At 47.6% G+C, this 17,905-nt stretch overlaps 1 protein-coding gene across 3 annotated transcripts in view; it reads left to right on the top strand.

Annotated features, from left to right (window-relative positions):
- The first annotated feature begins 2,901 nt into the window (after nt 1-2,901).
- Nucleotides 2,902-17,905, top strand: part of LOC147882747 (uncharacterized) — a 33,912-nt gene continuing 18,908 nt past the window's right edge. The window contains exons 1-5 of one of the 3 annotated variants that reach the window (XM_087400879.1): nt 2,949-2,966; nt 3,032-3,124; nt 11,898-12,055; nt 12,284-12,816; nt 12,979-13,179. In XM_087400879.1, the coding sequence (XP_087257005.1) occupies nt 11,905-12,055; nt 12,284-12,816; nt 12,979-13,179 (885 nt within the window). In that variant the 5' untranslated portion in view covers nt 2,949-2,966; nt 3,032-3,124; nt 11,898-11,904. Of the gene's footprint in view, nt 2,967-2,987; nt 3,125-11,897; nt 12,056-12,283; nt 12,817-12,978; nt 13,180-17,905 lie in introns of those variants that run through there. The other 2 variants (XM_087400877.1, XM_087400878.1) reach the window with 2 other exon arrangements.

The raw sequence follows: 17,905 nt of genomic DNA, 5'->3' as shown, positions 1-17,905 counted from the left end.
ATACCTAAATATATTTTTCATAATGAAAGAGCAAATAGAGGTAGTAGCCCAAGACATCCAAAATCTAAACGGTAAAGCACCAATGGTTGAGGTACCCCAAGAATTGCTCCAAGAGGAGTCAAGCCAATCTACTTGAGAACCAACAACCTCTGACTAAGCAATGCACATAGAGAAACCTGATTCAAGATTCAAGTAGACTAGTGATGAGAAGCAATCCTCACAATAGCCTCATCATTGAGCACACAAGTGCAACCAAGAGATGACGAGACAAATAAAAATGACACCACTAAAACTATCAGAGATCTTTTGAGATCTCAAAATTAATATTAACATAGAGCACTAGATCGAATAACCTTCTTTGCCAAACAATTCACAAAAATGTCATAACCAACTTTAGGCACAATGGATAGGCTAACTACAATTCTTGTTATAAATACCCCGGTGGTAGATGAGGCAACACTTGTAATCACGATGAAAATTAAGAAGCACAATATTCAAGGGGTGATTGTGGATGGTGGATAGGACTCAATATTACATCTAAGTGCTCGATGGATAAGGCTTAAAAATTTTGAAAGCCTTCATATTTTCAAGTCCAAGGACGAGTGTTACCCAAAGGAATGATGCCCAATGTAGTTATCAACATTGGGGGTTTGTACTACATAGTTAGTCTAATTCTCATTCCATGGAGGAGAATGTATACCCTTGCTATTGTGCTGACCCATTGCTATTTTGATGACCCTAGCTAAAAAATGCTAAAGTCATGCATGATTAGGGATTAGAAATAATGACTACCCAAACTAAGGATGCAGAGGTCCCGATCTGACAAACCAAAATAGGAACCCAAAGTGATATAGGCCACAAGAGTTATAATTGGAGGATTAGTTCCAACAAGATGTAGAAATGTTCCTCGTGGAGCTTAACATCCCACTAGTGGGTGAAATTGATTTACTTCAAGTTGCAACTGAGGTAAAGTAGAAATATTGAGTTGAGCTGATAGCTAAGCAAAAGAATATCTATCCCAAGAACTTTATGGAAGATCAAAAAGGCAAAAGGGAAATCAAAGAATTAAGAGCAACCATACAATGTCTAGGGATTGAAAAAATCATCATAGAGTCAATACAATTAAGAGCAACCATACAATGACTAGGGATTGAAAAAATCATCCTAGAGCCAATAAAAGATCTTAATCTAGGACCCAAGGAGACACCTTGAATGGTTGAGGTAGGTCAAGCAGTGATACCTCTCCAATTTAAGCATATCTATTTTTGAAAAATAGGGAAATATTTACATAGATCTTTAAAGAATACCGCTTGAAGTGAACAAATCCCTTTAATAGATGAAATGATCCAAGGTAAGTTTGAGCGACTATCAAGCCCTCAAAATTTGCATGTGATGTGATGATGCTGAAGGTGCACATGGCAATTTGGGACTCAATCGCGTTGATGTCATACTCCATGGTAGGAATCAAGCAAGAACAACGTCTGATGGGGGAAGTGTGAAACTTGGACTTGGGGTACGAATATAGAAGCACACACCTAGTTGCAAGGATGCAAGGATGCTTGAAGAATTAGATGTGGATGAGAAATTATATCACATAGGCCACACCATTCAAGGAGGATTGAGTGAATACACACACAATGGGAGAGACGCATGTATATGTTTATTTTTGTGCTACATTTCATTCAAGGTTTCAAATGTCCTTTAGTTCATCATTTCTTGGGGACGTGTCGTTTTCACCTTTCTCCTTTAAAATGATTTTTTTAAATTCGAGACCATTCGACTATCGATAAAAACTCTCTTACAATAATGAAGATGTGTGTTTCAATAAAAGGTAAGAGTCAAAAGGTTTGGTTTGATTTTGAGAAGCAAAGTAAGAAAATGATTGTAAATAACAAAGTGGGGCATAGTTCATAACAAACACTGATTTGTTGAGTACGATGGTAGCAGGTCACATGCATTTAAGAGACAATGAAGACGATGATTGTGAAATTCCCTCACTAGGGAATTGGTTTTGTGATGTATTAACAGAACCTAGATTGGTTTTGAATGTGCCCCACATACTAGTGAGGATTTTAGGAAGTCGGTGATGTCAAAGTATTGACAGAACTTTGAAATCATTTTGTGATGTCAAGTATTGACAGAACCTAGATTGGTTTTGAATGTGTCCCACATAAAAGTGAGGATTTCACAAAGTTGGTAACACACAAATGTTTGGACTTGTGCAAATGGGGAAACAAGGTGAATGAGGCCCACCTGAAAAAAAATAATATTCATATGGTTTATTCTTTTAAGAAAGCTGCAAGGGAAATTTATTTTCTCACTCTTGTAAAATACCACTTAGAATTCCAAGTCATCACTTAAGCACTAACTAAGGATGCAATGCCAATAATAAACCCATGTACATCACATTTCACCATTGTATAATGCAACAACATCGGATATTCATTCTTGTCCTTTCTTTTCTGAAGGAGGTACTTACATGTCCCTCCCTCTTCATATGTCAATCAAAAAAGTGGTGAAACACACCCCCTTTTGTAGTAAAGAAAGTGTACATGTAGTGATAGGAGGAGCTTGCCTACCTACAACATACACACATATTGCAGCTAGCATTCTTGAAGGCAGGCCAAAATGGTGTGGAGTTCGGTAATGGCAAAGATTATTTTGGAGAAAGGCATACGAAAGAGAAGAAAGAGTGAATGAAGGGAGAAAGTGTAGGAAAAAAGTATGCCAAGTCTTGATAAGCAACAAGGTGAAAATGTAACTAAGTGTGCCAAAGGGGATGGGACAACGTGACCATTAGATGAGGAAAAACCTTTAAATCCCCTCTAACATTCTCCTATTCTTCCATAGGCATTTGCCTTTGGCATGCCAAAAACATATATACGAGAGGCAACAGAGAGGGGCACTGCTCCATCAAAATCGCCCTGAAATCGTTCGAAGACCGACCGCCAGCAAGAGAGAACAAGGTGCTCCTTTTCAATCCTCTCAAATGCTTTTGCCATCCCCTCAAAAAGTTCGTGTCGCTTTGTAGGTGGAAATTCGTATGGCACTTCCATCTCCCGGCTTTCCCAGGGCCTATGAGAAGCCTGGTGGTTCCTCATCCCTAGACCGCCTGACATCCTCGGTAATCCTTCCAACCATCAAGACATGATCGCCGCCTCCGTTTCGTTTCCAATAATGCTTACCCTCCCACAAAAATGGAACATAGACACCGGAAACTAGCTCAGGTTTATATGTAAGGCAAGGGTGTTGGATGGAACACTACCTCAGCAGTGAACTGATCGGAAATACACCTCGAGCCTGTCTGCCCAAGAGGAGAAGCATCCCCAAGAGATTCACCCAGACCCCGTTAGCTAAAGAAGGGCAAACTTCCATCCATGGATTGCGATTCGCTACGATGAGGGGAGGTAGTACTCATATATTTGGCCAAATTAGATACGACACGAGACATTAAACAAAATTATTTGCTAGCATATCCCAATTCGCTCCTTTGTTTCTGATTTTGGCTCTGCTTCCATGGGTCCTGGTATCACGCCAGAGGAGAACGATTCTTGGCGTGCTAGCTGAAGAGCAATTCAAAGGGCCTTTAGTTTCTTGTGATGATTGAGGGTTATACTTGATTCATGTGTCACACTCCGTTTCCTTGACGTCCTCAGTCGTTGCATCACAAATTCTAGAACAGTTTTCACTTTGGCAAATCAATAAATCGTAGACTATCAAATTTAGATCGTGGGCTGACTGGCTCTTTTATGGCAAGTTGCGCTTTTACTCACCGGGATTGCGGTGAAACATAGTATTAGCGTTGAAAGATTTTCTGAATCTGGCGAATAAAAACTATAGGAAGGGTCATGTCGGAGCAGAACTAGTCTTGGCGTGGCAATTCTTGCGAACAGGGCCTTGTATAAACAATGAATACAATGGATGCAAAGACTTTTAAGCCAGTCTAATCCTACAGACTACCCGACTTGTACATGCAGGCCAAAACTCCTCCGAATGTGCAAACCTGCCATGTGGCAGCACACCACTTCTCCTCCTGTCTGCTGGATGTTCCTGCACTGCCCCAACGTCCAAATCAGCTCCAAACATGTCCAATCTAATCCGGGATGCTGCGCAGCTATGCTGCTCTGTCTGCAGACCGTTTCCAACCTGTCCTGACCTGGAGAACACCTCCAGACATGCCCTGGATGCAGTGCAGGTCTGTAGACCTGCTTGCTGCCTTCTTTCCTGGACCAGACAGCCTCGTGTTGCTGCCTTTGCAGCTCCAAATATCCCCTGGGTGCTGCAGTCTGCTTGCAGACCTTTGACATGAATCGGACAGCTTTGCATTGCTGTATCTTCACCGCTCCAGGTACTCCTGCAAAAGTCGCAGTCATCTGCCAGTCTTTGGGTGACGGAGGAGGGGAAGGAGAGGAAGAAGAGCTCGTTGGATTTCTTGAAAGGGCAGCTATATGTGACGTTGTGAGGGCAGATTGCTGGTGGTCAGCAGCTTTGTGAAGCGGGGTTGGGGTTAGAGGCAAAGAAAGTGCCTCTTCAGGGAAGGACATAAAACCAGGAGGAGCTTTTCCAGGGTTCCAACAGTGAACAGGTGTTGTCAACAGTGCAAGGGAAGTGAAAGTCGGATTCGCCTTCTACATGCAATCCCGGAAAAGGGCCAAGATCTTTGTCACGGAAGAGGAAGGTGCGAGGAGGCCTGCTCTCACGGTGGCGAACGGCTGGCTATTAGCGTTGTTGATGCTGAGGGGAACAACTAATTGTGCATTCACTTGTACACCATGTGGAGGTTGTAGAACTTGTCTTCTTGGAGAGGTAGAGGCATTTGAGGCAACTATGAGAGTAATCATCTGGCAGTAACATGGTGAAGGATGCATTGTTGTGTGCTTTGATATTTTAAGCCAAGAGCTATGGAGAGGACATGGGCCAACATCCCATAACTATCTCTGAAGAGGCAGTAGAAACGCCCTCGGATCTCATAGTAAACAGGACACCTGAAGATAAAGTGCTCCTCTGTTTCAACCTCCTGCATGTCACACAATGTGCATATGCGCCTTTCCTTAGGTAACCGCTCTGCTCGATACGAAGTCTATGTGAAGAGACCCGGAACTGCCCAAGGGAGATCCTCAGCGAGTGGGGTAGGTGAATTTGCGTGTATCCTGGTGGATCAATGAAACCCTCCACTGTGATATGTAGGAAGTGATCTCTGTAGAAGCTCATCTTCACTGGAAGATCACTCGGGCCCAACCAAGTCCAGAATGTGTGTAGCTGTAGTAGATCCTCACAGATAACTTGGTTGACCTCATGTAATAGGAGGGGAGAGAAAGGAGCGTCCATGCTGTACTAGAAAGGAGGTAGTCTGTCCATGTGGAGCCCTAGTCTTGCAAACCATCTCTCTGTGTGTGCATACCAACACCTCTGATCTCTCCCTGCTGCGAGTGCCATAGAAAAGGACAGTGCTAGCCATGGTATCTTGCTACGTTCGGATGTGTAATCCCCATACTCCTTGACTCGGTACAGATATGTAATGACCTGTAGCTGTAATGGGGGTGACCCAAACTCCGCCCGAATGATCTGGTGAGGGACAGATGGCTTACCACGGATCATTCGTGATAACATGAGAACCTGTAGCCGCTCCACCCTGGCCCACTCTGTATCCAACAAATCTGGCCCCTAGCATGGGCTGCCGTACATCTGTGCAAGGCGGACCAAGGAGTCAAAAAGCAACCCTTTGGTCCGTGGATCCTGAAAATGAGAGCGGAAGCACTGTCTCTCTAGCCAATGAAGCATATCCTCTGCTTAGGCGCGCCTACATCATGGGTCTCATGGTGAAGGTGGGTCTGTATGATGAAACTATCTCAACAGGGGACTCATCAAATGTGAAATGCTCATTGCGCATGACGACTCAAGATGTATTGAAGATCATAACCTGGTTTTACCCAAGTTGACCTTCAAATCATGAGACTCACAAAAGGATTGTAGTGCGTCAAGGTGTCTCTGGAACCCCTCTGTTGAGGAAGACAAGAGAGCCACGCCATCTGTAATACCCGGATCAGCGTGCCTGCGAGAGAGCAGCCTACCCCACCCTGTGCGTGCATCACTGTCTCGAGCTCGTCGATGTAGAGGCCAAACAAGGTAGGTGATAATGGGCATCCTTGTTTGACCCCGATCGTGCTCATGATCTCGTCTGTCCATCCAGATCCTGTTCGGACTCTGCTTGAAACTCGCTCATAAAGTGCCATGACAGCCCAAATGATATCCTAGTCGTAACCGAGATCCTGTAGGCATCGTATGAGGCGGCTCTCGGAACGGTGTCGAATGCCTTGCGGAAGTCCACAAAGCAATAGTAAACCCTCTGCTTCCGTGCCCTCGCCTCCTTGATGATACATCTGAGCGTGAGAATGTGGTCCATGGTCCCATGATCCCGCCTGAAACCGGCTTGTCTCGTTGCTTTGAGTCCTCGACACTCCGCAAATTTGCTGACCTCAGAATCAAGTACTCATGCATAAATCTTGGACATGACATGTCCAATCATGATGGTCTTGTAGTTCTCCGGGTTCATGGGATCCTCTGCCTTGTGGATGGGTGAGATAGTGTTGATGGTCCAGGTGCGTGGAAACCCCAAGCAAACGGCTTCATTAAATAGCTTGGCTAAGATCGGGGCTTGGAGGTTAATCCCATATGCAATAAACTTAGTGCATAGTCCCTCATGATCCTTTGCTCGGCCATTATGAAGTTTCATTACGGCATCCTTTACCCCCCCTTAGTGAAGAGGGTGCAGGATGTGGGGCATGGCATATGTGATAGGTTAGGGGTTGGCTGATTTGGGATATCATAGAGCGTGCGTGCATAATTAGACCACACCTGAGTGTGAGTGAGTGATGGGGGGGACCGTCCCTATAGAAATCTCCGCCAGAATTCCTTAGAGTTGTTACTGAACAGAATGTTTAGTAGCTCCTCGTTCCGACGCACGAAGTCAAGTTTCTTCCTGCGTACCAAACGGCGGTACTCGCATAGTGTCTCTGGTTTGCTCGGAAGGCTGTTTTTTGTTTCGAATCTGAGCTGATGGCGTAAAGCCTTACACTCATCATCGTACGAGCTATTATAGGGTACGGTCCTAGGAGGTGGTGGGTGGGTGGAAGTGTGGGGAAAGGCGTGAAGAGCGGCCTCGTGTAGTGAGCAAGTGACTAGGGCAGCACGGTCTTTTAGTAAGGGTATAAAGTCAATGTATGCGAGAAGTATGTATAGACGGCCAGAGTAAGTAGGTGAGTGATCGCGATCAAAGCGTATATCATGGTAAGTGGAGTAAGAGCTCAACGGGGTCGAAAGTAATGTGCGGCGGGAAGTAGAAATGCTAAAGAAAAGATAGGTATGGTCGGCCCCTAGAGGGAGACGTGCTATGGTAAAGTCAGTGATGCAAGATGTGAAGGCAGGGAATCCCATGATGTAGTCCACAACACTGAAGCCTCCCCCATGTTGAAAGCAAGTGAAGCCACTTGATGCGGGCCATCTGTCAAGACCATTATAAATAATGAGATCATGCATCCTGTCGAGGTCTAATAGGGCCTGCCCATAGGATGTGAGCGGTCCTCGTCTATCAGCCGAAACTCATAGCATACCTGCCTCCTCAAGGTCAATGTCTAGCAGTAGAGTGGAATCATCCCTGAAGTCGAGGAGTGGTGCCTGACAAGCGCATGTTCTCGCGTTGAAGTCCCCAACTAAGAGGACTTCCCCGCGGCTAGAGAAGTCAACGATGGACTGATACAGAGCAGCAAATGGGGATGTCTCATCCTCCCCTCGAATATCTCTGGCAAAGCGGAAGGTCTCGGGGGGAAGTAGCAAACTACGATAAACAAATCTCGGCTATCCACGTGTCGGATTCGAATTCAGAGAAACCTGGAGTGTGGATCTCTCTGCTCCACTAAGATGGTCCCCAAAAGTGTGGACCTGTAAAGGACTGCGACTCTTCTGATCCTCAAACCCCTCCTGTATCCCTTGTCTCATCTCTGTAGGCAGACTCCCATATATACCCGCTGACTACTGGTAGTGGGCGCTCTGGACTCTGATGTGTCTCTGTGTAAAAGACTATGTCGTGACCTGTATGGGATTCCGAGAAGTTCCCTGGTTCTAACCATAAGGTACCATTACAGTTCTAGATGGTACAAGATAGGGTCTCGGATGTCTGGGTCTCATAGACCCCGCCCCCCTATGCGGGAGGAGAGGTGGGTGCCCGACTGGGCCTGTTAGGAGTCGTCCGTCCCGTACTACTGTCCACTTTCCCTCTTTGCGGGCCTGATCCTACTGCTGCAATAGGAAACGCCTCTCCTCAACCTGTAGTGGAGTGAGGTCCTCGTCCATGGAGATTGCTGGCTGGTCTTGTAAGGCTGACCTACGATGCAAAGCCGAAAGCCGTGCCTAGGCATCATGGAACCGGATGATAAGGGGTTGCTCTCGGTTGGGGTCCCTCCCAACCTGCCACGCTCTCTCAATCTTGTGCTCAGTTGCCCCTAGGGTAGTGGTCACGAAGACCTGTGCATCTGCCATCGGGGTAGCCTCAGTGCGGGGAATCCCACGTACTCTGATGTTGAGAGCCTTGCTGGCTCTCTGTTGCTGCTCCAAGAGGGTAGCCGAAACGGTTACCCTTGTAGGTTCTCATTTGGCTACGTCGACCCATCTGGACGTCTCCTCGATTGGCAGATTGCATGCTCGCAATTTGTGCCTCCACCACTGGGGTGCTTCTTGGGACTGTACGTACAGTAGTGACCTCCTGTCGGAGCTGTGAGATCTAGTGTCTGAGCCCCTAAATAAGATCAGCCTAGGCTCGGATAGCCTGAGATTGCTCCTATATGAGTCGTGCTTGTTCCTAAGTGAAACGTGTCTGCTCCTGTGCGAAGCGTGACAGCTTGCTCTCGGATGCTCTGGACCTCCATCAACAAATACTCCCAAGCCTCTAATGGGTCATCTCGTCCGTGCTCTAACGGAAACTGATAGGAATGTGGTCTGAAGGTGAGTAAGAGACTGGAGACTGGGTGATGACTGGGTAAGATGGGTGCGGTATGGGGATGATGAGGCGATCCCAGCAGGGTGAGGGAGTGTGGGCTGACTGAGAGGCACGGAAGAGAGAAAGGTCGAGTAGTGCGGAACAGTGTATGACCCCTCCAAAGTAGGTGTCATAATCGGAGAGAGAATTGTAGCGGGAGAAGAAGGGAGAGATGATGTCAGTGACAACCCCTCTCTCCTAGGGGAGGATGGAACAATTGATGTCATGGGTAGGGGTATATCAGAGCCAGTAGTTGTAGTAGAGGCTGTGGGCGGAACTGGAGCTGAGAGAGGGGCTGGAACTGGAACTAGAGCTGACACTGAGGCTGAAGCTGAGGCTGGCGCTGAAGCTGAGTATGAGGATGTAGCTGAGACCGAGACTGAAGCTGAAGCTGAAGCTGAGGCTGTGGCTGAAGCTGAGGCGGAAGTGGGCCGCGCCTTTGCTTTGCTGTCCACTCCAAGTCCACTACGGTTGTATCGTGTGTTCACATCTTCGGGTTTCAGCTGTGTCTGTTTTTTTTTTGTGGCTTTATCTGTATCCTTGCCACCTTTTCCCATTTCGTTTGATTGACCTGTGTTCGGTGCAGGTCTTAGTGCAGGAGCGGGAGCTCCCTCCCCATGATGGGAGGTACCTGGGGGGCTGAAAAGAGGCTGAGGGGTGGCGGGGGGCTAGTAGGGAAGGGGGAGGTGACTGGAGAGCAAGCGGGGGTGGCTGAGGGGTAGCGTGAGTAGCTGAGGGATCGCGAGAGGGTGGATGAAGGATGGCGGGGAGCTAAAGGGTGGCGGGGTGGCTGGAGTGGAGGAGGCAGAGTGGAAGGGGAGGAGGGGGCACAGCAGAGGGAGCTGCAGCAGGCGGGGGGAGCAGCAGCAGATGGCTGGAGTGGAGTGGGGGGAGCTGCAGCAGACAGGAGGCGAGGCAGGAGGGGTGGAGGCGGCGCTGCAGGAGGCGGGGGGAGCTGCAGCAGGTGGCGGGGGCTGCAGGGGCGTGCTTCCCAAATGATTCACTTCAGTAGGAGGTGCAGTAGGCTAGCTAAGATTTGGCAACATCCAGAGCATGGGCCTAGGGATGGGTAGGCTTTTTGGATGGTAGATGCGACACAAAGGAGTAGCAAGGAGCTTCCAGTCCCAGGCCCTTAGACGGAGACACACTCTGTAGGAGCGAGAGAGAGCCTTGAGACATGACTTAGTCTCCATAGAGAGACTCAGAGAGCAAGATCTATGCTCCCTGTGGCTCAGTGATATGTACGAGAGTGCGAGCAGTGACCTCCAGGCCATAGAGGTTCGGTGAGCTGAGTTCTCATACCAGTCCTTCCAAGCCAAATGTGTTTAGCAAGGAGACAGGATGACCAGGCGGTTCTTCTAGACCGTTGGTCCATGTTTAGCTAAGACGCAGCTTCAGTGGGTGCGAGATGCACACGGACCCTCAAGAGATTCTTGAGATGACCACAGACTCCTATCGGTATTTGTTCCAATCTGAGGAGTCGTCTCCCTTGGTTCTTCTAGCTCGAGAGGCCGTGTGGGATTAGGTGCTGACAGTAGTACCGCCAGGCTTGAGCAGGCAGTTAGAGGCACCATTCACTGATGAGGAGCTTTGGAAGGCCCTCAAGTCCCTCCCACCTCAGAAGTGCCTTGGGGAGGATGACTTCACCCCCAGCATTCTTTCAGAGCTTTTGGGAGCTCATTCTCACCCCACTGCGGCTGGCTTGTCAGGAGATCTTTGTCTCAGGCTCACTTCTCAGTCGTTGAGCCGGGGTTGGATTTGTTTGATCCCAAAAAGGGGAGATAGTTCAGCCAAGCTTGTGGTTGAGACCCCACCTTTTCGACATCATCCATGGCAGCAGTGGGTTGGGCTTGGGAGGAGTCACCGCCTCTAGCTATCCTTCTCAAGAAAGGATATTTCTTCAAGAGATGTGTGATAGGGGCTTCCCTTTTGGCAAATGAAATGCAGATAGGAGGAGGAGAAAAATGTTGGCCAACTGTTTAAAGATAGATTTGTGGAAGTTACTAGGCTTGCATACCCTTTGTTGGTGAGGAGTTTCTGTCCATAGTAGCAACGTTTCGTTAAGGTTTCCAATATCTTCCATCATTGCAGCAGGCTCTTGCGGATTTGCTCCATTTTTAGGAGGTTCTCGTGGGTCGACTGCTATGGAGTTCGACTAAATGCCGCATTGAAGCAATGGTTTTGTTTTTCCTTGTGGGAAAACTCACCAAGGCCTTGAAATATCGTTGCCTTGCCCTTTGTTCACCTTGCAGTAGGTTCTTGTGTTACTACTCCCTTCTTAGGAGTAGGTTCTTGTGTAGCTACTTCCGGTTTATTCTTCGTTGGTGGTGTTGTAGACTCAAACCTTTTAGGGTCTCTCTTCTATATGTCATGGATTGGCTCTAGGTCAATGACGATATAACATGGATATTATTGTCACAAATCGACTGGAATGTGTATGGCTGACATTATCTACTACTTAGTTGTGCGGTCATGGAAAAAGGCATAAAATGTGATAGGGCGGTTGTCAAAGCTGCTGTGTATTTTTCGATTGAAGCATTGACGCATGGCACTACTTGCCAAGATGCAAGAAGATGCTCCCACCTTCCCCCAAACCCAGCTGAAGATTGTTTTGTGCTTTGCTTGGATTATTTTAACAGGCATATGATAATTTGAATGCCTATGTGGTTATTTTGATTACTGGTCTTTGTGTCTGGTCTGGGAAAAAAATTTTGGTTCTTTTGGCTTACCAATCTTGTTGTGAAGGATGGTGCAATATATCTTAGTAGCTGGCTGTGGTCTCTTCACCACTGTTTTTTCACCTTCCTTTTTTGTGTACATTTGGGGTGATTTCAAGGACGGAAGAATTTTTTTTCCTTGTTTGCAGTTTTCCAATGGAGGAAGAGGAGGACTACTACTTGATCCTCGGCCTAACAGCTGGACTGCAAGGGGGAAATACCACTTCAGTTGCAGCAATACGCAAAGCATACCATGCTCGAGCATTGGTTTGCCACCCTGACAAAAGGCCTGATGATCCTCTTGCAGGTAATTAAACCCTGCTGCGCTGATTGAATAAATGATTGTGTAGCTTGTCACAGATGTATCTGATGAGAAGATAGCTGCATCACAATGGTTGTGAGTTCAAGCCATATTTCCCATTCTACATATTTTGTTGCACAGTTTCCTGGTCATGTTTTGAGAAAACTGACTGCTGGTTTTGTACATTTCACTCAAACTTGTCAGAGAAGACACTGATACTATCTATCTTTACAGCTGCTGAATTTCAAAAACTACAAAAGGCATACGATGTGTTGTCTGATGAAAAAGCTCGCAAAGCTTATGATGACCTGCTCAGTGTCAGGAAGGCCAGATTGGAAAGAGAAAATCAGATCAGCTCCAAGCGAAGAAAGATGATGAAGGATCTAGTGGAGCGTGAGCGTGCCTTTGAAGCCCAACAGAAAGAAAAGGCCGAAGAAGAAAGGGCTTCCAAGCGTTTGCAAGAGGAAATAGAACGGATTCGTGCCATGCGTCGTCAAAAGGTTTCTCGTGGCATGTTTCCTGAATCAGATAAACAGCCAAACACAGACAAGTCAAAAACATCAGCAAAGGGAGTGGAAACCACAGACAAGGAAAAAATATTAAAGGTATCATGGCTGCCATCAGACAGTGGAGGTAGTGACTATTCTGCAGTTAGATTGAAAGGTATTTTCCAGCAGTTTGGAAGGGTTGAAGACATTGTTATTCGACCAAAGAATGCCAATAAGAAAAGCTCTGCATTGGTGGTTATGAGTTCAAGAGCAGAAGTGGTAAATATGATCAATGTAGACCTAGCCTGTCCTTGTTGTGGAATTTGACGTGCTTTGTTAGCCGCTTTCAGTATGTGTAGTTTCTAATGTGCTTCTCGGCTTCTATGGTACCTGTGATGTGAAAATAGTTTCTGATCCTGATCGCTGTCTGGCCTGGAGTAGGTTGCTGCCACAAAGAGTCATTGTGGAGATACTGCAAATCCTTTGCTTGTTGTGCCTTTGGCAGCTCAGAGTGCTTCAGGTGAAAACTTTGCCTCAGTAGCTGCTGCAGGAAATAGCACTCATGCAGAGGGGAGTTTGGGCAATATAATTGGTTCTGGTTACCATGACTACGAAGATGCCATTCTCAAAAAGATGCGGAAAGTAAGTTCACATGGGCTTATCATTACCATATTTGCAACAGCTAGAACCGAGAAATGTTCTGAAAACTGAATGACAGTTCCACAAAAATTCATTTAAACTGGATAGGCGCCCAATGGAAAACTAGCAACAGTCTAATTGCACAATTCTATAGGTTCTCTCATAAAAAAAGGCTATAATACAAGAAAAGTAATGAAGAAACTACGCTCTATCTTGTCATTGGTCTTTAGAATTTTGGCTGGAATCAAATTCCGAAGTGGGGAGCTTCAAAGCCCATGTTCTTTTGAGTTCTTAGGTTTCTTCTATGTTTGAATGTCATCTGCTCTTAGGTACCTGTTTAGTTTTGATTTTTCCCCACTTCCTTATCTTATTAGTTTTTATTACAATTAAATATTATATAAATAACTAATTTAAAAATTATGAGAATAATTATTTCCTTGGTGTTTCATTTGTTTTCTGATATGTGTTTTGCTTTATCTTTGTTTCCTTGTGTTAACACGAGTGTTTCTTTTGTTTTTGATATTTTAACCTAATTTAACTCCCGTCATAGACATCGAGCCGTGGGTAGGGGTGCCCAGTTAGTGGCCCTTGTTAAAGTTTAGTATCTCCTGATGTATCATCTGTAGAGTACGAGTGAGGATGAGGAAAGAATAGGTGGGGGTTGGCTGTGTACCTGGGCATGTGTCTTTGCCAGGGTCTTGTGGAGGATCCACCCTGGGGCAGATCTGGCTGCTTGCAGGCTGCACCTAGGTGCGACACAGGTTGTGGGGGTCTGTACAGCTCAGGTCAGAGGTCCTTTGGGCCTGTTTGCAGGCCACCTTCGAGAGGCACTGATTGCGGCTGTTGCAGGGGGTGTAGGACAGTTTAGGCCTGCCCCTGGGCTCTTTTGCTGCTGCCAGGTGGTTGAAACATGGGGGGGGGGGCAACCAGGCCCCTAACCATTCAATGACCCGACCTACAGGTCGGGTTACAGCCGTCGGCCAGCCTGGTCAGCTGGTTGCCCAGGCTGGCTAAGTGTGACAATTGTCTTGACCAGCAATGGGGGGTCCAAGGGCTCCGTAATCCCTCCCGCCAAGAGTCCAGGATCGCCTCGTCAATCTCCTATATCCTGGTGCTTGCTTATCGGAGATAAGAGAGAGCTTGTCTACGAGCCTTTGTCTCTCTGGGAAGTCATCTCCAAGTCCCGAAGGATCTGGCCGGTCCACTGTCCCATTGTGTCCACCCGATATGAGTCCGATGCCCAAGCATGTGCCCCTTTGAGTCTCTGACCTCCGGGTGCCAGATGAGCGGCTGTCTCTCAAACTCCTCTCTGCAAGACATCCTAGCCCGGATGAGTCCTGCCAATCTCTACCACACTCCGTAGAGGCTCCGCATCAGTGGAGAACCCTTCCCTATTAGCGGAGCCTCGAAGAAAATCCACCTATAGGACTGCTGCCACTGGCCCCCAATGCGAGGCGTGTCCCAAGAAGCCCCCATTGTAGTAGGAGCTTCCAAGGCTCCACCCCCGGGGTGAGGCCTTGCGCTATCAGCTTGCCCAAGAGGGCTCTACTTTGCATCTCAAGATCAATAATGCCAAGTATACCTTGTGCCTGGGGCAAAATCACTATCTGCCAAGCCACCCTGGCCCCGGTGTTTCGGGTGCCATCCGATCCCTACTAGAGAAGTACCGAACCAATCGGTGTAGCTGCCCCATGCAACCTCGGTGAAAGAACCAACAAGAAGCGATGTACCAAGATGTGGCAAGGAGTACCTGGTTCACCACTAGAGCATGCCTTGCAGGAGAGTTTCGAAGAGCTGCAGTATAGGAGCTTCTACCGAACACACTCCAGGACGGGGCTGAACTGCTGCTCTGCCGAAATATCAATGCCCACCTGACAGCCCAGATATCTAGCCATCTCTCCTTTCGGGATCCATCGAAAGCCAAAATCTTTGCCCTAGCCTCGAACCTCCTGGCTCTCCTCCGTGCCTGTGAAGAAGCCAACAGATTTGGTCCAATTTATGCAAGCTACGGAGGCTTCGCAATAAATGGATAATGCACCTCTGTCCCTCTCTAGACTAGCTGTAGAACTATCAACATAGAGTGCTGTATCATCTGTGAACTCCGAATCTTGGAGCTCCTCCTGTCGGATCGGCAACCTCATCCTTGTAAGGCCAAGTGTCTGAGAACGCAGAAAATAGGCCAGGGATTTTGCCACAAAAAGGAAAAGATAAGGAGCCAAGGAACATCCCTGTCTCATTGAACGGGAGAGCTGGAAGGTCTCGCCTATATGGCCTCCGATGATCACCTGGTTGGAGCTGCCTGTATATAAAGCTGGGATCCCTCTGATCCACCTCTCTGAAAAGCAGAGTCTCTGCATAGTCCCCTCCAGGAAGAACCACTCAACTCTAACATACGCCTTCTCGAAATCCAGGAGAAGGATAGCGAGAGGCTGTGCCTTCTCTCTGGCCCAGTCAACTACCTCCTTGAAGGTGAAGATATTATCCAGGATGCTGCATTCCTGGACAAAACGGTTACGCGTCTCTTGAATGACATCCGGAAGGTGGGGTCTCAAGCACACTCAAGCGCAGACTCAAGACTTTAGCCAATCTTGTAAGCTGTGTCTAGAAGGGTGATTGGTCTCCATTGTTGAATATCTGCTCTGTCTTCCCCCTTCAGAATCAGGCATATCCAATCTCTGCTCAGGGAATGAGGAAGAAGTCATTAGTCAAAGATGCTGACTTCAAGCGTCAGACAACAGTGCCATCCCCTCTCGAGGAGAGTTGCGGAGATTTGGTCTCCAGTAGTGGACAGAAGCGGGGGTGTTTGCACTTCCATAGCCCAAACTCTAGGCCCATATGTGTTTGATCTGAGAGAGCTCATAGGAGGTGGACTGGTTTGAGGATGGGAGACTCTAGGTTCGGGATATTGAACATATATGCACACGCTTGTCAATAGCATCGGTTTTCTTTCTGGAGAGGGCTTACCAAGAGCCTCCCCAATGTGGACTCCTGAATTTGTTGGGAGGAGACTTTGACAATCTAGAGTTTGAGGAGGACAAGTAGGATGGAACTTCCCTCTTAGTGATGCCGTTGTTAGAGCACGGTACTTGGGAGTAGTTCATCTTCACGGTTAGTGGCCGTGATCCTTGGTGTGAGGCAGAGTTTTCTAGGCTTTTGGGCAGCCTCTGCTGATACTCCTTCGGCCAAAGATGGCATGATGGACTACTTGAGACTAAATAGATCATACGTGGAGAATTGGGCAATGCTTAGAGCCAGAGCCATGAGCATTTTGGCAGCGACAGTACTGTCAGGACATTCCCCCCTCCCCAATGGTGCTTCACTTGGAGCAGCCCGATCGTGGACTCCCTTAGAAGGGGGTTTGGATTCCTGATGTGTTGCAGGGCGTCCAACAGGCATTGCAGAGATGTGGCAGCAGACAAATGTTTCCCCACAGAGAGATGGGCCAATTGGTAGCAGATGCATGCTGAGTTACAGCCACATGCAATTCAAAGACGGCACTCTCTCCGGAAGCGAGAGAGAGCATTGAGACGAGACTTGGCATCCACAGAGAGACTCAAAGAGCAAGATCCGGCCTCTCGCTTGGAGACAGATACGAGAGTGCACGGCTTAAAATCCATGCCATAGAGAGACTCCAAGAGCAAGATGCAGCCTCCCGCTTGGAGACAGATATGAGAGTGCACGGCTTAAAATCCATGCCAGAGAGATCTGTGGGGCAGAGTTTTGCCACCACTCCTCTAGGGAGCACTGGGTCTAACAGGAGGATCGAATGATGAGGCAGTTTTCCAGAACACTAGCCCACTCTCATCAGGAAACCAGCTCTAGCATCTATGTGATAAGAGTGGCTAGATTTGCTCGGACCCCGAGAAGATTCTTGAGATGGCCACCTCCTTCTATTGACAACTCTTTCAATCAGAGGAGGAGTTCTTGCAACCAGGGACTCAATTTAGGTGCACACTTCTGTACTGGTCTTCCCGTGCACTAGCAAGCAAGTGGAAGCCCTGTTTATAGATGGTGAGCTCTTGGAGGGCCTCAAGACCCTCCCATCATAGAATTGCTTGGGTCAGGAACAACGTCCTTCTTCAAGTGCTTTTGGGAGTGCATTCATACTTCCCTGCGGTTGGCCTTCGAGGAGATCTTTGACTCTCGATTGCTTCCCAAGTCACTCAGTCAGGGCTGGATTTATTTGAACTCGAAGGGAGAGACCACTCAAGTATTTGTAAAGGACACTTGATCCCCCTTTTTTTTTTTTTTCAAAGAAAGGAACCTTCTATTAATGCTTGAAAGATTTTGTACACGAAGGTGCTGAGTATGAAAAAACCAGAAAAGGCTGAAAGAAAAACCGACCTGTTCGAGAGAAGCCCAGCTCACTGCCTAGGGGATCTTTGGAACTGGGGTTAACAGCCCAGTGGGGGGACTATACAGCCAGCGAATCCCTCACGGAGTGAAGATGTAGAAAACACCTGCAGGCCAAGCCTTGTAAAAACGAGCACGCCTCTCAATAGTCGCCCTGGAGCCTGGAGTCCCGCGCTCCCAAGTGGACCGTAGAGTGTAAATGATATCCTGCCAGATGGCAACCAAGGTAGCCGAGGGTGGAACCGGGTGCTCTCCCATCACAAGACTGCACCGAGCCACGCAAATGTTCCAAGCCGTGATGCTGGCTACCACCTCCCAAACACTATCCTCCCTAGGAGGAGGAGCTAGGGTGTCAAGGGGGACTGCCTTGTGGAGT

The sequence above is a fragment of the Dipteris shenzhenensis genome, chromosome 29, assembly GCF_047967505.1.
Source record: "Dipteris shenzhenensis isolate YYH24624 ecotype China chromosome 29, Dip_SZ_1.0, whole genome shotgun sequence".
Taxonomy (NCBI): Eukaryota; Viridiplantae; Streptophyta; class Polypodiopsida; order Gleicheniales; family Dipteridaceae; genus Dipteris; species Dipteris shenzhenensis.
This window is presented reverse-complemented; position numbering and strand designations above follow the sequence as displayed.